Consider the following 22,365-nt stretch of genomic DNA (forward strand, 5'->3'; position numbering starts at 1 on the left):
CAAAAATGGAAACTAAATAAAAGAAAATAAACTCACTTAAGTATCTTTAAATTCCAACCCATCTCCCAAACCAATGGATTAAATTCATTTTATTAATAAATGTTCCATGGCTGGAGATTAAGGCAAATTTTAGCCCTCTTTCCACATCACATTATCTTAGGTTGTTTCATGGAAGTGGATTTTCAGCCCATAAACATGTATATATCTACATACATGTATTTATGTATATACACACACACACATGTATACACATTAATGGAAATAAAATAAATATGAATTCTGAGTCTCCAAGGGAAATTCAAATTAAACCTTTAAAAATGAATAAAAGTTGGACCATTTGCAGATGTCCTTTGTGGACATTTCTAGCGTAGAAAGGTTTGTTCTGGCTGCTGACACTGCCACCGCAGTTTCTATATGGCTTGGATGAAGGAGCCTCTCTATCTTCAGAAGAACTGCTATTGAAATTTTCAAGTAATTTGATCAAAAAATTCAGTAATACAATGCAAAACAACCCCATAAGCAAAACTGCTTCTATTTTTCACTGCCAAAAAAAGATCATAAGATTCAACAACTATATGAGATGACTAAAGGTTGCATAAATTGTTAAATACTTGCTATAAGTACATTTTATGTGCTATTTAAAAATACAGTACTGTGACAGTCCGTATTGAATTTTGAAAGCTGGTATTTTTGAGTACATAACCTAAAACTAATACTTCAAAATCATAAAAAGGAAATAAAGTGAAGTGATAAGTTATCTGCTTATTTCTATTGCAAATTATCATTTAAAAGATACTAAACCACCTCTGGTTATGCCTTAAGTAAAACAAATTTTGCAACCATTTCCCCCAAATTTCAATGTCTTCCCAACAGAAGCTATATCATTATTTATGAAATTATCACAAATTAGCTACACAGATTTCAGTCTCCTCCACAGTTCTTGCTTAAATCTGAAACAGAGTTTGGGGAACAAAACACACATGTATATGCACAGAGACCTTTCTCGGTCTAAGCCCCTGTTTCCTCAGATGCAAATAAACCACCAACTGGTTCAAAGCACACAGCTCTAAGCCTGTCTAACTGTACTTAATGCCTTGGGCGGCCTGCCTTCAGCACACGAGCCAGCCTGACACGGGGACCTGAAGTCAGGTTTCAAGCCCTGCTAGTACCTAGGTTGTCCCTCCTCACTCTGATGATTGCCAATGTGTAAAGACCATCCGACCCCAGGGTACAGCTGCGGTGTTTCCATTACTTGACTTCCAGATGCTTAAACAACTACCAGGTGAACAGTCATAGGAACAACTGCCAGTGTTCCTCTTTCCTTCACTTGACCAACCAAAGGCTCCACCAGGACACACGATGGCGGCAAGAAACCTCTACCACCTCCTCCCCTCTGGCCCCACCAATCCTGTTCCTCCCTCAAGGTATTTGCACTTACTGTTCCCACCTCCTGGAGCACTCTCTCCAATCTCCTCAGGGATTGGTCACATCGCCTTCACTTTATTTAGGTTTTTGCTCAAATCTCATTTCCTCAGAGAAGTTGGCCCTGTCTTCTAAAATAGCTGTGCCCTTCCCCACTGCTCCCAACTCTATCATATCACCCATCGTTATTCTTCCTTGTAGCACTTACTACCTGAAATTATTATATCTTGTGTATTAGTTTCCTAGGGTTGCCCTAACAAATTACTACAAATTGAATGGCTTAAAACAACCGAAATTTGTTCTCTCACAGTTCTGGTGGCTAGAAGTCCAAAATCAAGATGTCAACAGGGCCATGCTCTGCCTGAAGGCTGTCGGGATAAACTTTTCCTTGTCTCTTCCTAGTCTCTGGTGGCTCCAGGCATTCCTTGGTTTGAGGCTGCATCACTGCAATCTCTGCCTCTGTCTCCACATGGCCTTCTTCCTTGTCTATGTCCTCTCTTCTTCTGATCAAGACACCAGTCACTGGATTTAGGACCCACCCTAAATCCAGGATGATTTCATCTCAAGACCCTTAACTAATTACATCTACAAAGACCCTATTTCCAAATAAGGTCACATCCTGAAGTTCCACACAGACTGGAGGATACTATTCAACCCAGTACACCTCATTTGTTTTGCTGTTTGTTGTCTAACTCCATGAAACAAGAGACTCCCTCTTGTTCATCACCACATTTCTCCAGCTCAGAGAGTGCCTGGCACAGAGCAGGTACACAACGAACATTTGTTAAACAATGAATGGGGATAAAAAGATGAATAAGACAAAGCTCCTCAATCAAGTTTACAATTTAGCAAAAAATACAACACAATGAGTGCCAGATTTTACCTAGACCCATTTTGTGTATTTTTAATTCCATCCCTTAATGTGCAGTATATTTAGGACCTGTTATGAGGAGTTGAAACAGGCTATTTATAGGAGGCCAGGAAATCCTCATCGGCATAAAATATTTCTTTCCTAAGTGGGCACCATCTGTATAACAGTATAATACAAATTTCAGCAGATGGTGCACACACCCTCTAGTGGCCATGAGAATAGTTACGTTGGTATGTTTTTTGCTCAATGGCATTTGAAATATTTCTGCACTAATGTTAATTCACACCTTGAAATGTAAAACGATTTTATTCAGTGATATAAAACTACGAATTGACAGAAACAGTACCTACCTGCTCAACACGCAGAGAATTTTACTATAATGAGAATACCAGGTGCTAGACATTCTATTAATAGATTTTTCTCCAAAATGCTCAGGTTTTTCTGTCACCTGGCAATTTATCTAACCATGCTCTTCCACTCAAAAACGATTCCTAAGCCTTCTCCCATCACCCTTAAATTTAAAACAATTTGGTTTACCGAACTGCTAAGAATGAATGAATGAATGTATGCTACATAAATGCTCTTAAATGGATAAATTATAGAAATTCACAAAAAGATTTAGGAAATAATTTGGCTGCAGATACAAGATAAGAGTTCTAAATAATAATACCGTTGGCATTTGATGGATAAATTGTAAGGTACAAGTCAAATGATTCTGTCAAGACAACAAATTCAAAAAATAAAAAAGAAAGCATTATTGATGTAGAAGTTGCCAATACCTAAGACAAATGATAACTAAACAAATACTGAAATTAGAAGAGCCACAAAACTAGTGACTGAAAATTAAACTACCATTACTCAGTCCTATCGCCTTTCCAGTCAACTATTGTTAACCAAAATAAAAATGACACTGGGTTCTATTTGACTACACTGCCCACAGTAATAAACTACGTTTTCCTGTCTGAACCTTAAATAAGCAGGAAGAGCCCTCCAGGAAGTGGGATTCTACCACTGGAGTCACTATAGGAAGCAGAATTTCTTAATATGGTTTGCAATGAAATTACTTAGAGCTCTTTTTTTTTTTTTTGAGACAGAGTCTCACTCTGTTGCCTGGGCTAGAGTGCCATGGCGTCAGCCTAGCTTACAGCAACCTCAAACTCCTGGGCTCAAGCAATCCTTCTGCCTCAGCCTCCCGAGTAGCTGGGACTACAGGCATGCGCCACCATTCCTGGCTAATTTTTTTCTGTGTATATTTTTAGTTGTCCATATAATTTCTTTCTATTTTTAGTAGAGACGGGGTCTTGCTCTTGCTCAGGCTGGTCTCGAACTCCTGAGCTCAAACGATCCACCCGCCTCGGCCTCCCAGAGTGCTAGGATTACAGGCGTGAGCCACTGCACCTGGCCCTACTTAGAGCTCTCGATGGCCCTTTGTAGGATCCCTGGCAGCTTCACTTCAGTTTGTAGCTACATTCATTGTTCAAGCATTTTAGTGCTTATCTGGGAAGAAAATTCTAGACCCTATCCTGCCTCAATACTGTGATTATCATGGCACTCCCACTTCTGCAGAATAAATGCTAATGACGCAAATTAATAATAAGAAATGGCAATGGGACTTGAGTATGTGTGGATTTAAAAAAAAAAATACGAATGGCAAAAATCTGCGCCTTAACAGTAGGTCAAGAGCCATGGCCCCATCCTTTATCAGTACTTATTCTCACAACCATTCATAAATATAGACAAAAAATGTTACAGCCAAATTAAGAAGCCAACACCTTCAAAATATTTCTATCATGAAAGAAAAAGGTTCAAAAATGACATAAAATAGTTAATCATTCAAAGTTTTAACCTCTAGATAGGTATGTTTCAACCAGGGGAGCTTAAGCATTTCTTTGAGGAAGGATCGTGGTAGACAAGAAAGGATTTGGGGAGCCAAAAGACCTGGGCTATAGTCCAGGCACCACTTAGGTAAATCAGAGTCTCTCTGTACCCCAGCTTCTTAATCTGTTCAAAGGAGCTGTTATACAATTTCCAACTCCCTCATAGGGCTGTTGGGAACATCAGATGTAAAGGAACATGAAACGTGAAGGATACTCTATCAATGCATAGTTTACTCATTATTTCCCTTGCTAATAATGACTATAATATTTCAGAATTTTCAGAGTTAAGTACACATAATTTTCAGCCTTTAATGTCTTTTGGTGATGTTTAAGTAAGTTAAAGGTAAAACTGTTCTTCTAGAAATTGTTTCTGGGCTCGGAGTCATTATTTTATAAGCATAAAACTATGGTTAATGATTGGTAATCTGATTTGGGTAGATTTGAGATATCTAAGTCAAATAAAATATTTTCCACTGGTTAAAAAATTTTACTCTTTTGGTAATTCAATATAAAATCACCTGAAATAGGCTTCTGAAAGATTTCAACTGTAGGACTTATAAAAATTCAACCAAGAGGCTGGGCGCAGTGGCTCACGTCTGTAATTCTAGCACTCTGGGAGGCCGAGGCAGGTGGATCGTTTGAGCTCAGGAGTTCAAGACCAGCCTGAGCAAGAGCGAGACCCCGTCTCTACTAAAAATAGAAAGAAATCAGCTGGACAACTAAAAATATATAGAAAAAATTAGCCGGGTATGGTGGCGCATGCCTGTAGTCCCAGCTACTCGGGAGGCTTAGGCAGGGGGCCTGCTTGAGCCCAGGAGTTTGAGGTTGCTGTGAGCTAGGCTGATGCCATGGCACTCTAGCCCAGGCAACAGAGTGAGACTCTGTCTCAGAAAAAAAAAAAAAAAATTCAACCAAGATACAATTAGAGCACTCCTTTTTATAACAATAGAATAAGCACATCTGAATGAAGTTTAGTATACATATAATAAAAGTTTATGTGAATAGACAAAATTCCTTATTTCAGGATATCATCACTTCCCAAGTAATGAATGCTAACTACAATTTTATGATGGTTCAAATTGCTCACAAATATCTGGATTAGAGACAAATTTATAATTAACCAATATGGCTTTTTGAATATTACCAAACACCCTCCTACAAAATGTCACAAATACATTTACAGACATAATTCAAGCAAAAAACCAATCTCTGTCATTATGACAAACCTCAGAAGTGTCACAAAAACATTAATTCTTTTGACCTAATTTTAAATTTACTTAAATTTAAATATACTTGATATTAAAATCCATATTTATAAAAAATATAAAATAGGAGATAAGGCTCTTGAGCAAAACAAGTACCTTTCACGGTATGATTTCTTTAAATTAGCAAGGTCTTTCTCATATTTAAAATATATAGAGGGTTTTTTGTTTTGTTTTTTTGGAGAAAAGAAATAGTTTGAGTAAAAAGTTGAATATCAGGGACAGCTCTGCTGATGACAATCTAACCACTCCTCACTCTAGTCCCCCACTGATAACATTTCAGTTCTCCAGTCAAGACGCTGTTCAATTTTCATCCTCTCTCTACTGCCACCATTATAAACAGATAAGCTTACAGCTATTAGATTGTGGCCTTCTGAGCGCCACATGAAAAAAGATGTGTTTGTACTAATGCCTGTGATATAACATCTTAAGGCCTTAATTGGGGAAACTCTGAACCATTTAGAGTAGTATTTTTTGTTGTTGTTGTTTTGAGACAGTCTTGCTCTGTCACCCGGGCTAGAATGCAGTGGCATCGTCATAGCTCACTGCAACCTCAAACTCCTGAACTCATGCATTCTCCTGCCGCAGTCTCCTAGGTAGCTGGGACTATAGGTGTGAACCACCACACCCAGCTAAGTTTTCTACTTTTTGTAGAGAGGGGGTCTCACTCTTGCTCAGGCTGGTTTTGAACTCTTGTGCTCAAGAGATCCTCCCATCTCAGCCTTCCAGAGTGTTAGGATTAGAGGCGTGAACCGCCGTGCCCAGCCACGTGGTTCTGAAATGGGGCAATTTTCACTCCTAAGGGACATCTGGCAATGTCTGGAGCTGTTTTTGGTTGTCACTACTGAGGAGGGAGAGAGGTGCATCTAGTGGGTGGAGGCCAGGGATATTGCTAAATATCCTGCAAAGCACAAGACAGTCCCCCACAACACAGAATTATCTGACCCCCAAATGTCAATTGTGCCAAGGTTGAGAAACCCTAATTTAGTGGATTGTTCAAAAGTAAACTGTGCTCTACACTGGGGCCTCCAAAAATTCCTTTAACTTTCCTATTCCTATTCATTCAACTGTGAAAACCATGACAGTGGTTTCATTTCCAGATCTAGAATTTTGTCTCTGTTATCTTACAGGGCGCATATGAAACTGACACAGCTTCTAAGCTGTACTATGTGGTATATTTCACAAGATAAATGGTTACACAAGTGCTTGACTCCCCAGTTCTTTCACAATTAACAAAGTTTTATCTCTTGCCAACCAGACAATTTCATCTCAGTGAGAACTAAAAGAAGATACTAACACAATAAAAGCTATCCACAGCGTCTGGGAGGAAACCATTTTAAAGGCTGATAGAAGGGACCTAGAGGTCCCATGTTGGTGGCACTCTTCATTTCCCATTTTAAAGGCTGTCTAATCTTTGTTGTATATCACTCTAGTTAAGTGGGCTGCCAAAAACCAACTATAAGTAATGTCATCAACATCAGTCTAATGGGAGCTCCATGTCAATACTTCAAGCATAATCTTTAAAAATACTGCTGCAAAGCAGATAGAATGCCAAACCTAAAGACAAGGAATCATCCTTGTTGCTCAGTCATAAATGTGCACTTGTCTCTCTCCTATAGATGCAACTAGAGAGAACACAAGAAACATCAAGGCAATAAATAAGAAAGGATTAGAAAGATCTGATATAGATGTTCAAGAGCATTGCCTCAAAAATACCGTTACAACCAAAAACTTATTCACCTTCTTCTGTCTGCCTCTTTCCAACCTCTACGCCTCAATGAAGCCAAAAGGATAAGGAGGGATCTGAGCCAACTCCCTGACTTTAGAGTCGAGAAATCTGAGTGAAACTCAGAAATCAGAGACTTGCTAATGTCAGAGCTAAAACCCAGGCCTCTAGAATCCTGGTTGAGTCCTCCTGCCTTATCACATGATCTGTGCTAACAACTGAAGCAAAGAAACTGGGGGGTCAGAACTTTCTGGACACAAATCTCTGATAAAGATGAAAATTATAACAAAGGCACCTCTCAGTCCTTTTATTAGACTAAATGATCTCAATTTTTCCACAGTTTTTTTGGAAGGGTAAACACATGCAGTATAATATCTGATGTTCCATAGCTCCTCTCTCATTTCTCTTTCCTTTTTAGAAAAGACTGAGTGAAAATTTAAAGAAAAAAAAAAAGAATATCAAAACTGGGTATAGTGTTTTACAAAAGTCCCAACAGAGCATAACTAAATGATGACCTCTTGGCCCTTATAGGTCATTTTTATCAATTATTTTATTTAATTTCAAAACAAAACATACGTATTTACTGTATCTAAGTAGAGAATTCTAGCAGAATTATGCACATTTTAAACTCTCTCAATAGCACTAAATACCCAGGATTTTCCCCATGATGTCATTTTTACTGATAACAGGCTTTCATTTATTGAGACTACATCCTAGGCATTTTTGATGTCTTGTCTCCTTTATCCTGTTTTATAAATGAGAAAACATAGGCTTAAAGAGGTTAAGTAACTGACCCAAGGCCACACAGCTAAGTGACAGAGTTGAGCTTCGACTCATGTCTGTCTGACTCCCGATTCTTTACCATCTTGCTGTGTCACCACCAGTGACTCTGCCTGTCTCTACCACAAATCTATGTGAAAACTCACTTATCACAACATTATTGCACTTAAAGAGTTAAAGAACTCTCAAGAAAACCCTGGCCCAGGCCCCAAATGCCCAGCAGGTGAGTAACTCACCCCAAATCAAAGACCCAGTTAGTGCTGCCAAAGGGACCAGGCCCAGGTGCTGGGCCTCCTAGCATAGCTCTCACCTCCCAGCCTGCCCAAGCCAAATGGTAACCAGCCTGAGAGATGCACAGAAGTCCATCTGTTATCCATGTAAGATTAGGGAATATTTACTCTGATGCATATCTAAGACCTATAAGCTGAATAATTAGATATTAACACTACTGCTTGGGGAATCTGCTAATAGTTAAAACACAAACAGAGTTTCTAACATGATTTTCAAAAAGCTGTAAGTGGTGAAAAAATTCATATCCAATCTATTTAAAATACACAGTGCAAAAGGTAAAATTAAAGCAGTCACAATTCTAAATTATCAGTGAGGCTGAGGTTCATATGTTTTTTAATCTCTATCAGCTATTTATGGTCTTGATTTTTGTTGTACCTAAGTATCAAGTATTTACTTGCCGTACCCAAGTATAATTTTACACTTACATCAATGAATTTTTTTTTTTTTTTTTTTTGAGACAGAGTCTCACTCTGTTGCCCGGCTAGAGTGAGTGCGGTGGCGTCAGCCTACCTCACAGTAACCTCAAACTCCTGGGCTTCAGTGATCCTACTGCCTCAGCCTCCCGAGTAGCTGGGACTACAGGCATGCACCACCATGCTCAGCTAATTTTTTCTATATATATTTTTAGTTGTCCAGATAATTTATTTCTATTTTTAGTAGAGACGGGGTCCCTCTCAGGCTGGTCTCGAACTCCTGACCTCGAGCGATCCACCCGCATTGGCCTCCCAGAGTGCTAGGATTACAGGTGTGAGCCACCGCACCCGGCCATATCAATGAATTTTTTGTGGAAATATTTTTATAACTTTTTGAGACTACATATTTTAATTATCCCAATACTGGCCTCTCAATAATAAACTGTCCTGAACATGCATTAAAGATCCTGTAAAAATAATTTATCAAGGATTAAAGATGGCGATGGGAAAGCAGAAGAGAAGCCATGTTGGGAAAGTTAGGAAACTTTCTGTAAATAAGACCCTGAAATAGTTATGCCCTTAATAAAATGGAAAGGAACATATTTCCAGTTTAAAAAAAAAAAAGCTAAACTATAACTGAGAAGAAAAGCCAGGCATCCCACAGCACAATGCTATAATGTTTCAAATAACATCCATAGAAATTTGCAGCTGTACATAAATTGCAAGTTAATTCTCATGCACTGTAAGTTAACTGTGAGGCAAGCTGAAAGTTTACTGAAAATTCCCAAAGAACAGACAAGATTTTGCAAGTATCCTATTCTCTTAAAATTCACTTGGCCAAACCATCCTTATCAGTAGCTCAAAAAGCATTTAACTGGGGCTTATGTATAATGTGACCTTTTAATTGCTGCGATTCAGGACGTATTAAAAAAAAACTTTTAATACAAACAATCCAATACAACCAGTGAAAGGCCTTGGGTATGGAGGAGATATGAAAGACAGGTACCTCGTAGTTTGAGAGAAAATCTAGTAATTCTGATTGAGATGGGATGTAGAGAAGTGGTTTCATCACCCGGCGGACAAACTTCTCAATGTAAACAGCACTCATGGGGCCTTTGTATTCGATTGGTCCAAAACTAGTACCAAAAAAATAAAAATTAAAAAATAAAAATAATATACCATGCATTAAACCTGTAATGTATAACTAAAATCATCAACACCACAAAATGAAACTGTCTTGCTTTAGGATCTGACTGGGCCATAGGTAAATAACTTTCTTTCTCAGGAGGTGACTGGAGGGCTATTTAAGTATAAGCATTTTAGGTGAGGGGAGGTACAAGGGGCTCTTAACCTTCTGTGAGCTTAATTCAACTGCAAACTGAATTTCCAAACAAAGGACAGTCATTCTAGTCTTTGGGGAGGGGGGAAATTAATTCCCACAATACTTCTTTAAAAAAAAAAAAGAAAGAAAAAACAATAAAGGCAGCCCTGAATTGTCCATGTGAAGGATTCTAGGATTTTAACTAAACAATTCAATGTAGGTGGGCACATTTTCTTTCTAAATGGCATTCTGAAATAAGGAACTAGTAGTTGGCCCTTTGGATACTAAAAAGTAGTTATTAAATATCCCCAAAGGCACTTACACAAAGGATCACTAAATGAACCTTAAACCTATTTAAAGTTTTACTTCAATAACAACAAAAGATTAGTGAAGGTATGAAGTCAGTGACCCGTATAAATGATCTTCCTTCCTTTCGTTTCCCGCTGTATTTGGGGACACAGAGGAATTTGATTCAATACTGCTAAGTAATACCACCACCATTCAGTTCCTCCTAAGCTAATCAGAATTCTCACATGGCTCTCTTCAATCTCACACAATAGTCATTGCCCAAATATAATTGGATGATAGGTGGCGGAGCAGGGGGTATGGTGAAATTCCACAACTGCATGACCATTCTTCTCTCCAAATAGAAACTGACATTAAGCTTACTGTTAATAGCGACAACAGAGCACAATAAAGAACTAAATAAATGCTATGATCACATTATAAAATACAGTTACAGAAACACACACACACATCATGAGAAACACAATTCTTCAGTGTGCACTGCAGAATGATGTCAAAGGAATTTTAGCATGAAAAAAGCAAAAACATTTTCTACATGCACAGCTGGGAGATAGAGTTAAGAATTTTATAAATTCAAGACTTACAATCAATACAAATTAGTTCAGTTTAAAAATTATCATTACCACTATCATCAACCCCCATCAACCACCAACAATTTTTAATTAAAGGAAGAAATCAAAGCATTAACTTGTTCAGTAAAGAGAAGCTAACCAATCTGGAAACCTCATTTATTCAAGCAAATAGGCTCTGCTGAGTTTTCCTGGTATGAAGTTACAAGGGTTCTAGCAATTTGTAAATGCTAACAAGGCAAAGATGAGGGACAGGCATTTCAGGTGAGTACCAACCTCAAATTCCTCATCTGTAAAATGAGAGGGTTGGACAATTTCTAAAGTTCCTTTCATGTCCTTTCAATCTCTCTATAAAAGCTAAGAAAACAAATTGTATATGACAATGCTGTATACCTACAAATCCCAAAATGACATTTATACTCAATTCAAGGGACCTCTTCTTCATTTTAATGTCACATCAAGCTGCGTCCCTCTCTGAGCAGCTTGCAAACCCCCCACTAGGCATCTGTGCCCTTTTCCAAAGCCAAAAAGAAACCCAGGGACCTCAGTAGGGCAAGCTCATCATCCCGTTACAAAGCACAGAGTTTTAGAACCGTCAAGTACATTTTATACTTACCTTTAAAAAGAAAAAAGTAACTGTGAGAAAGTTACTCAGAAAGTATTCTTATATTCTAAAAAACCTGCACTTTCATCTTCAAAGTAGAGGCAGAACCTCCAAATTACTGGCCAAAAATTGAGGGGTAAACTTGTTGCTGCAAATATTAAAATTACAAACATCTAATATCCAGAGGAAAAGGTAGGGGTGGAGATGGGGTACAAATACTACCTAATAGTTCCTGGAAGTAATACTATGTGCCACAAAAGAGTTTATGTCAGAGACACAGAAGTATGATGGAATGTGACAGAGAACCCACAAATGATAGTTTGTTAATGTTTGCTATAAACTTACTAAGGTCCAGGAAGTATAGAGAGGTGGTTAAAAATAAAGCCTAAAAAGTAAAGTTCTTACTACTAATTAAATCTCCTTTACTCATTTTACCTTCAACAAACTCAAGCCAGTCACACTGAACAAGTCCCAAATCCCATCTCCTGTATCCAAAATCCTTCAAGTCAGATTTTTAGACATTACTTATTATTCACAGCAGGGTCTGGGCAGCACTGCAAAATCAGACGCCAGTATTTCTACAGCATAATGAAGAAAGAGGCACCTTAAGCGGGATAAAGACCATAGGTAGCCTCTTGTTACTTTAGACCAAATGAATACATCTGGTAACAAAATGTATGAAACTCTTTCAGTGTTTCAGTCCTCTCTGTGATTCTGGAATTATGGATTCAGGATTGTGGGCCTGTAGTAATTTTTTTCCCAGTAGAAAAGATGGTAAGATATCCTCTTGACTAAACTATGCTGCCAGGTAACACGATAAGACATTTTGTGTGTTTTTATGCTGCAGAACACTTAGAATATCTGAAATGTACAGCCATACAATAGAGTAACTGGTACTTTTGAAACCAATGCTGTATAATATGTAATGACATGAAAAGATGCTCACAAAGGTGGGAAAAAGCAGTTTAGGAAATACTATCACTGCTCGATCCCATTTTTAGCTTAAAAAAAGGGTAGACATGTACATTCACCAGAGGATACAAATCAAAACAGTGTGATTATATATCGCTGATAAAACTATCACGATTCTTTTTTAAAAAATGTATTTTTGCTTATCTGTATTTTCTCTATTTTCTATAGTGAATATCTAATACTTTTATAGAGAAGAAAACACAAAATTCATTTATAAATGGGAAAACCCAACTGGAATTAGAAACACTACTTGAAAGTTCTTACCTCCGATGATACAGATAAATTACAGGAAAATAAAAGAAGTGTTTCTGTTTTCTGCATGTCCCCTGGTTCCACCAACAGTTAATTGCCACAAACAACACCTGCAGAGTCAAAACAGGTTTTCAGATGACTATGAATAACAACTGAAAATTACCAAGATTTAAAAGATGAAATTATAAAAATGGAACTATTCCTCTCTCACTGAAACAGAAAGTATGAAAAAAACTGTTTTGAGCTTTAAAGAAGGTCATCATTTACCACTAAAACAAAAAAGAAAGACATACTCTTATCTATAGTGTCCAGCTAAGACTTGAAGTCTGGCCCGAAGGAAAATTATTTGCTCTGTATTTAAAGTGAGTAAGTGCCAATCAGCTTTTTCAAAGCACGATTACAGTAAAATTTAGAAGGATGTGTCTTTTGATAGTCAAACTGAGCATCTGAAAATGAAAAAGAAAATGTTACTGCAAATATTAATAAAGCATCACAAATGTCAAAGGATCATTTTCAACGACTATTTTAAAAACTATTAATAAAGATAATCAATAATTGAAGCTATGCTCTACAAGGTGGCATCGAATAGTATATACGTATAGATAGGTGCTAAAGTATTTATCGAAAAGTGTCCCTATGTCTACAATTTACCTTGTAATGTACCAAAAATAAAATGGATAAATAGATGGAGTGGAGCAGAGTTTCTCAACTTTGGCACTATTGCCATTTTGAGCTAAATGATTATGGGGAGGTGTGGGTTATGTCCGTTTTTGTTATGAGGGGCTATCCTACAAACAGGATGTAGGATGGATGTGGGACAGCTTTCCTTGCCTCTACCCACTAGATACCAGTAGCACCCCCGCCTCAAGTACGGACAACCAAAAATATCTCTAGACATGGCCAAATGTCCTGGGGGGGGAGGGGAGGGAAAACTGCCTCCAACTAAGAAGCCCTGGATTAGAAGGATGATTAGATAGATGAACACGTAAATTAAGCACAATAAAATATTATTAGTAGAATTTAGGTGGTGGGTATATGTAAAATTCTTTCACCTTTGCTATAGATTTGCTATAGATTTGAACATTTTCATAATAAATTATTAAAAAATATGAAGACTACAAATGAAAATTTACCTTAGATGCTTTACACCTACTGAAACAATAGCAATACTGCTCAAAACTTAGTGGCAATTCAGTAAAGCTCTTTTTAGATCTTTACTTAAGGTTGACATCTTATTTCTTACTCAAAAATAGGGTACAATCTACCATATTTACAAATTTTACTAAACAATATGGTTCAAAATATTTTTGCCTGTTCCCAAAAATAAACGCACTCCTTTTCTCTACTGAGTACATGGAACAATAAGCTCTCAATTTGAAAAGAGCTGGAAAAATTTTTAGAAATTTTAGAAAAAATAGTGGACTGCACTGTAGCCACTGCTTGTGGCTGTGTTACCTTTAATAAACCCTTTAACAAACGCTTCATCCCTCTAAGCCTGAGGTCTTGCTTCAAAAAAACAGGGCCAACAGCATCAGCTTGCAGACTTGTGAGAATGAGCACAGGGCCTGGCACACCAGAAAGTTACTATTATTCCAATGTCATGACTCAGAAGAACACACTACTTGGGTTGACAGTAAGGTAACTCATTTACACTTAACATAAAATACAACTGATTCCACTCTTGTTCCCCACATGGGAGATATGATCTTTGTTCTCTAAATTCAGAAAACTCAGGGAATGACTGTCAAACTGGTGATTTCTTTCATGTTCCCAAACTGCTTGCTTCCCAGCGCAGTTCCTGTTTCCTCCCTGGAAGTATTTACCAGCTTGGTTACTATTATTGACTTTTGGGGTGTAAAGGGAGGTACAAAGGGAAGACAGGGAATAGATAAATTCCATGGGTCCATAGCTGGAACACATAATCCACTTACCCACAATTCCCCTCACTGAATCAATGTTAAATGGCAGTGGTCTCCAACCTTTCTGGCACCAGGGACCGGTTTCACAGAAGACAATTTTTCCACGGATAGGAGGTGAGGAATAGGTGGGATGGTTTTGGGATGATTCAAGCACATTACATTTATTGTGCACTTTATTTCTATTATTATATCACATCATAATATATAATAATTATACAACTCACCATAATGCAGAATCAGTGGGAGCCCTGAGCTTATTTTCCTGCAACTAATGCCGCCACTGATCTGACAGGAGGCAGAGCTCAGGTGGTGATGTGAGCAGTGGGGAGCCGCTGTAAATAAGGTGAAGCTTCATTTACAGGTAAAGCTTCACTTGCTCACCCGCCACTCATCTCCTGCTGTGCAGCCTGGTTCCTAACAGGCCAGTACCAGTCTGCAGCCTGGGCTTGGGGACTGCAGTTATAAGGAATAGAAAGTTTATATTTAAACAGTACTTGGTACCACTTTCAGGGATATAATGGTTAAAAATGCTTGGCTGGGCAGGAAGCTTAGCTACCATTTATAACACTGTTTCTAAGAAACACCAACCGAGAGTTCCAAATATTCTTATGAAACTCAGCTGCCTGCACGAGTTACCTCAGCAGTGGTTCTGAGCAGGAGGCTCTTAGAAACCTGTGGGATGCTCTTTGCTTGTCGAAATGACTGAAGGAAGCTACAGGGCATGTACAGGGCAGGGGCCCGGGCAGATGCTCTGCAGTACTCAAAATGGCTCTGCACAGGAAATGGTCATTCATATCATCCCAGAGTATTTCGAAATGCATGCCAAACACTGATGTAGGGCAAAACCGTTATTATCCAAGCCCAGAACCTAAGTCCATTTTACATGTAAATCTAGTGGCTTTTATATTCACCGAATTTCTCAGGAACTTAACTTCTATGTAAACTGAGACCAAACAGTACTTTGTGTGGTTCAGGATTTTATCAAGAGTTGTTCACCATTTAGGAAAATCAATCACTGAGAGCAATGTCTCTGGGGTACCTGAGTCACCAACACATCACACCTTTATCAGTCTGCATGTATAATATCCCATTCACAGTGGTTCTACATAAAGGTACAAGGACCTGTTTTGCACATGCATTTACATACTAAAAAACATATCTTTTAGTTATAAATTCCTTTCTCCCCCACCTCTGGGTTACAATTAGTGCATTAGATTATTTTGAAATTATATGTGCAGCAAAGTTTTACCATCTATGAATTCTATCTCAGGACAGAAGAAGGGACGTCAAACAATACTTATTTTCTAAAGAGCAATTGGGACCCACTGGGCTAAAGACCACTGCCGTAACAGATGACTTATTTGCCTATAATCCCTCTTACCTAGCCCAAAGGTGGCATTCATTAAATATCTGTTTAATACAGTTTTGGTCCCTGTATTAAAAAGGTCAGCCTTGTCTCACTGTAGTCATATATCATACATAAATTTCTCCTACATAAAATACCTGACCAGCAAATATCAAATGGATACACAGGAACTAGGATTTTCAGTCCCCCCACCTCTTTCAACATTGAAACCAAACAGCATGGACCCAGGTACAAGCACTGGCCTGAGTCACAAGACACAAAATCTGCTCCCATCCCTGCCTCTGACTATGACCATCACAGCTGGAAAGCCCCTGTTTCTTTATAGAAGGCTTTGTAATTTACAAAGTACTCCTGGAGTTTACCTTGGCAAAATCTACCAGTTGACAAGGTATCTCTGTGGGGACATCCTATCTCCACATAGGACTGACAGTCACTTGATTCTCAGGCTGAATGCCAGCATTACCTGGTCTGAAAGCCGACTTGCTGCTTGTTCAATTTCTGCCCTGGCAGCGATGGACTGTCCACACCATGGGGCATAGAAGAATAGCAGTATCACCTCTGAATCATGGCGAATGTTTTCTGCATAGTCCAGCTGGCCCTGGAAGAGGTCAAGGACTGGAGACCTCGAGGAGAAAAAGCTGACAGGTGGCTTTGCTGGTATTATCACATCTTTTGCTCGACTAAAATAAAAGCAAACACAAACAAGATTGCTTAGTTTATCTTCTTCTAACAACAGCTTTGTGTGGAAGGAGAATGAAGCTTAAAAGAAAAGCCCTCTTTTGAATAAGAAAATGAGTTCCCAAATCACTATACGGGAGTAAAAATATTCTGTGCTAAGGCAACATCTGGCTGAGCAAACACAAGACATGAATAATATGCTGGAAAGGATTCTCTAAGATTCTGTCCCCCCAGGTGTGGGCTGGGAGGGCAGTGAAGGGCAGAGGACGATGTCCTTGAATAATCCATATTCTTGCCTCCCACACCCCAAAGATTTCATCTTCATCTTTCTACAGCCTTTCTACACCTTCCACAGGAGCCACTGATCTGCAGGGCTTTAGAGCCACCAGCACATGAACTCAGAATTATGGGGGAGGGCACATTCATGCTACCACTAATAAGATTTCTACGGGAGATACTTACAGTCAATTCAACTTTCAGAAAACATTAAGTTTATTAGCTAGTGTTGACCTGTATTTACCCAGGGCATACAGGCAAAAGTAACAATTAAACAATAATATACAATTTCTCCAGATATATATCACAATCCTAAAGGTAATAAAGAAAAGTAACAAAGCAACAGCCTATTTAACTAACAGGCTTTCCAAATACTTAAGTTTCCCAGGAGAGAGAGGTCAGGAGGAGGAGAAAAAAAGAACACTGAACAAGTGGTCAGAAGTCACAAAACTGCCACTACTTTCCCCATCAAGACAAAACAGATGTGGCTCAGGCTGCATCTCATCAAGTTAAAGGGACCAAGTGAACATCTTGAGCTGTCCACGTATCTGCACTAAAATGGCATAAAACCTTTATTGCAGTTTGGCTAAGAAACAAAAAGAGAATATAAAAATGGAAACCTAAAACAATACTAGATTAACTTAAAAGAAGGCAGGAAAGGACCAAGAGAGGAACAAAACCCAGAAGATACAAATGGAAAACAAGTAGCTCAAGAAGGTAGATTTAAACCCAACCACATCAATAAATACATTAAATATAAAAGGACTAAACAACCCAATTAAGAGGAAGAGACTGTCAGATAGGATAAAGCAAGACCCAATTACATGCTATCTAAAAGAGATACATTTTAAACATAAAGACATAGGATAAAAGCATAAGGATGGGAAAAGATAAGCCATGTAAACAGCAAGCATAAAAAAGTTCACATGACTTATCAAGTAACAGGTAAGAACATACCCCAGTTTATTTAAATGCTATTCTGTAATTTAATAGAAACCTACTCATATATCCTATAACTTGGATGAGTCTCAAAATAATTGTGCTGAGTGAAAAAAACCCAGGCACTAAACAGTACATACAACACGACTGCATCTATATAAAATTCCAAAACAGGCTAAAGTGTTAAAAGGAGAAAATCACCTATTTATTCATTCAGACTAACATTTTAACCTTGCTATCACAGAGCTTTCAGTCTATACAAATACCTTCAAAACCTAAAAAACTCAATCACTTATACAATTATTCAAAAGTCTTTACTGAGCAACTATTACTGTGCTTCAGACATCAGTACTGAGGCTACATACAGCGGCTAGCACTGTATCTGTCAAGGAGCTTACTTTCTAGGAGAGGAAGACAGAAAACAACTCAACATGTAAACAATAAAAATATACAAAATGATCATTGCTACGTGGAAAATTTAACAAGGTGATTTGACAGAAGGACACGGTATCTCCTCTGATGGGGTGGTGGGGATGGTATCATTTAAGCTGAGACCTGAATTACAAGAAGACAGCCATGCAAAGAGGTGGGGAAGGTCTTGTGGCAAAAACGTCACACATTTTCAAAAGATCAAAAATTCTACTCTTTAGAGGAATTATTTTTCTACCAAATTGTTTGTTAAGCATCAAATAATGCAATCTGAAGAAAAATGTAGGTCTCTAACAGCCAAAGAAAAGATAATCATCAACTTAGTATTTTTGCTCTGCATGTTCAGAGGAGTTCCTAAAATAAATGAGCCAGATAAAATACAAGGCCAGTTAAAAATCAAACATTAGCCAGGGAAGAGAAACACTTGCCTCTGCTCCATCAGAAACATTCACGAGTCTCCATTTAACTCTTCAATTTGCTTCAGAGTTATGACAAATTATACCTAGATCAAAGATTTCCTGCAGCTCTGAAGTCTAAGTCTAACATACAAAAAACTCAAGAGTTGGGTACAAATGAGAAAGAGCTGTTGTTGCTGGGTGCAGAGGCACAGATCTATAGTCCCACCTATTTGGGAGGCTGGGGCAGGTCAATGGCTTGAGCTCAGGAATTCAAGGCTATAGTGTGCTATGATTGTGCCTGTGAATAGCCAGACTCCATCTCTTTTAAAATAAATGAATAAATAAATAATTTAAAAGGCCAGGCCAGGCACAGTGGCTTACACCCGTAATGGCAGCACTTTGGGAGGCTGAGGTGGGAGGATTGCTTGAGCCCAGGAGTTCAAGACTAGCCTGGGCAACATAGTAAGACCCCATCTATAAAAAAAAAAAATTTTTTTTTAATTAGCCAGGCATGGTAGTGTGCACCTATAGCTCTAGCTCCCGGGAGGCTGAGAAAGGAGGATCACTTGAGCCCAGGAGTTCGAGGTTACAGTGAGCTATGATTGCACCACTGCACTCCAGCCTGTGCAACCGGGCGAGACCCTGTCTCTAAAAAAAACAAAGGCCTATCAAAACCTCAATTTTTATATGAAATTCATACCCTACACCACTTCTTTCCAAAAAGGATCTGAAGCAGCTTTGAAATTACAAAATGTAATAAAGGAAAATGGATATATGTACACATACATATGTATTTATACACACACAATTTTTTTCTCCAAATCAGGGTAAAAGGAAAGTGAGTAGGATGTAGTCATAGAGCTATAATGCACAAACATGCAGCTAGGTAGAGATTAAATGCCCCCAAATGTACAATTACTAACTGTGGCTCAATCCCAAACCAGTCCTTTCTATACTGTTTTGAACTCAGCTAAGCATCAAACACTGAAGAGGGCAGTCACTTCTTCAGACCTGAAGTTATTAATAAAAAGTAAATTTAAAAAACATCCTATTCTCCCTTAAGCCTATATTCTCACTAAAGCAAAGATCTTAAAGTAAAATAGGAAAAGGGGGACAGAAAGGTTAGAGTCAGTTGTATAACGATAAAATAGTATCATGACACCATTCAATCAAAGATTACTCTAAAGAAATTAATCCGAGTCTACTTAAGACTCTCAAATTTCCCGGTGACACAGAAAGGAGATGAACAAGCAGCCATTCACCAGTTCACTCTCTTTGCCTGAAGCAGGTAAGGATCTTGTTCTGCTAGCTCTAGTAAGTGGATTTACTTCCTGAAATCTCAAAGGACCTTCATATCTATTAAGTCATGTTTTGGAACAAATACTTAGCATTATTTCTATAGATGGACAAAACGATGTAAATAAATGCCACACTCTTAGAGAGGGGAAAACCTCTCTTCCTAATTTGAACCCAAATGCTATACCTTGCAACATTCTACCTTGTAAAATACTTTGTATATTTTCCTTGTGGGAGACAATAATAAAGAGCAAAGAGTCTAGTTTCTGACAATAAAAGATTCAAATTCTAGCTCAGCCACTAAATAGGTGGGTGTGATTTGGGGCAGGTTTTATAACATGACCAAGGCTCAACTCCTTCATCTGTAAATTGGGAAAGATAACTGTATCCAGACTTTATTGGGGATTGTGAGATTTAAATGAAATCCATACTAGGCTCTCAAGTATGTGTTAAGTGAATAAATGCATTCATGTAAACAGCAATTCCCAAGCAGGCAAATTTGCCCCCCAGACTCTGGCAATCCCTGAATATATTTTTGGTTGTTATATCTGGGGGTATATGCTACTGGCATCTACTGAGTAGGGGTCAGAGATGCTGCTAAACATCCTATAATACACGGGGTGTCTCCTACAAAAAAGAATTATCTGGCCCAAAATACCAACCTTGCCAAAATAAAGAAAACTTGCTGGTAGTACAGTACCTGACACATGGCAAAAGCTCAATAAGAATTATGATAATTTGTTCTCTTTCTACTAAAATCCCCAATCCTTTGACATCTCTTTGATAATAGGGGTCACATATTGTGCTCAATAAACTCAAAAATGTTTTGGGCTGAAATTTTCCCCTTGGCTAGTATGCCAAAAGAATGTCATAGATACCACGGTAGCAACATACATTTTATAAATTGGAGTGTACAAAAAGTACACTGTGGATTTGAGAGGCCCGAAACACACCTGAAATATAAAACAAATTTGGTATCTATTACATTCCTGAAAAGAGGCACATTAGGTTTTATTGTTCCTGCTCATTATGCTCCAGCCTACCCAGGTACTTTTTCCAAGAAAACACTAAGCCTGTCCCGGCTCAGAACCTTTGCACTTGCTGCTCCCTCTACCTTGGACACACTTCCCCAGATCTTCCCAGAGCTGGCCGCTTTTTCTTCTAGTGTGAGTTTCAAATGTCACTTCCTTAGGAAAGTCTTTCTGTCCCACCTTCATCACTTCTTTCCCTGCATAGCCCTTACTTCAGCGCTTTCTGTCTGTCCCAGCCTCTTGGAATATCCACTCAAGGGGGCAGAGACTTTTTTTTGTCTCCATCGTTCACCCGAACCGAGTGCTCAGCACACAGGAGGTGCCAATACATGATTCTCAAAAAGGTCTGGGACTCTCAAACGGTTGTGGATCACTATACCAGAAGCTTAAGGGAAACGAAACAGGTGAGAAACGAGGCTCCTACAGCCTGGGCAGAAGTGACAGGTACAGCCCTGGAGACCCCAACCGGCGAGGGGGCGCTCAGAACCCCGGCCCACCTCCCTCAGTGCAAAAACCGGATAAAGGGGCGCCAGGCAGCACCCGGAAACCGCGCCATACGGTAGGCGAGCTGGCCGGCCAGAGGGAGCCACGGCCCAGGCCCGGGAGGGTCAGCCGTTCCCGGCAAGGGCAGGCCTGACCTCCTCCGCGAAGGCCGCTACAACCCCCGACCCTGAAGACCCGGAGCCGGCCACGCGCCACCGGCCAGGCGGAGGAAAGGCCGGCCGGAAGACCCGGGGTCCGGGCCGCCTCACCTGCAGGTGAACTTGAGGGCGAGGAGCAGCGCGCAGCCGAGCGCCACGGCCCCGCAGAGCAGCTCCGGCCGCCGGCGCGCCATGAGGGAGGCGCCGCGCAGCCCGCGGAGGAGCCGGCCCGCCGAGGACGCTCCGGCCGGGGCCGGGCTGACGGAGTCGGAGCCCGCGGGGCCGCCGCCGCCGCCCCCACCCTCGTCCTCGGTGTCGTCGCTGCTGTTGCTGCCGCCGCCGCGGCCTCTGCATTCCGACATTACATGCTCCCCGTCGCCGGCTTTATACTGCCGCCGCCGCCGCCGCCTCGGGCCCAAGGGCCCGGAACGGCCCGGCGCGCCCCAATCCCGCAGCCCGCCGCGCCCGCTAACCCGGACCCTCCACGTCAGCCGCGCCGCCGCCGCGACGCCCGCCCCCGAGCACGCGGCCCCGCCCCCGCCCACGGAGTCTGCGCGAACGGCGACACCGCCCTCGGCCCCGCCCACCAGGCCACGCCCCGCATCCCCAGAGTCTGCACGTAGGCTCTTACCGCCCGCAGCTCCACCTCCTTCCCGCAGGCCCCGCCCCCGAGCACGCGGCCCCGCCCCGGCCCACGGAGTCTGCGCGAACGGCGACACCGCCCGC

At 40.0% G+C, this 22,365-nt stretch overlaps 1 protein-coding gene across 4 annotated transcripts in view; it reads right to left on the reverse strand.

Annotated features, from left to right (window-relative positions):
• TXNDC11 (thioredoxin domain containing 11) overlaps positions 1-22,149 on the reverse strand; it is a 59,987-nt gene extending 37,838 nt beyond the window's left edge. Inside the window, exons 1-4 of one of the 4 annotated variants that reach the window (XM_045542606.1) lie at positions 21,751-22,149; positions 16,415-16,631; positions 12,679-12,776; positions 9,649-9,778 (exon numbers count right to left, since the gene is read on the reverse strand). In XM_045542606.1, the coding sequence (XP_045398562.1) occupies positions 9,649-9,778; positions 12,679-12,776; positions 16,415-16,631; positions 21,751-22,001 (696 nt within the window). In that variant the 5' untranslated portion in view covers positions 22,002-22,149. Of the gene's footprint in view, positions 1-9,648; positions 9,779-12,678; positions 12,777-12,959; positions 13,113-14,121; positions 14,646-16,414; positions 16,632-21,750 lie in introns of those variants that run through there. The other 3 variants (XM_045542609.1, XM_045542607.1, XM_045542608.1) reach the window with 3 other exon arrangements.
• Between the last annotated feature and the right edge of the window lie 216 nt (positions 22,150-22,365).

The sequence above is a fragment of the Lemur catta genome, chromosome 2 (genome assembly GCF_020740605.2).
Source record: "Lemur catta isolate mLemCat1 chromosome 2, mLemCat1.pri, whole genome shotgun sequence".
In the NCBI taxonomy this organism is placed as follows: domain Eukaryota; kingdom Metazoa; phylum Chordata; class Mammalia; order Primates; family Lemuridae; genus Lemur; species Lemur catta.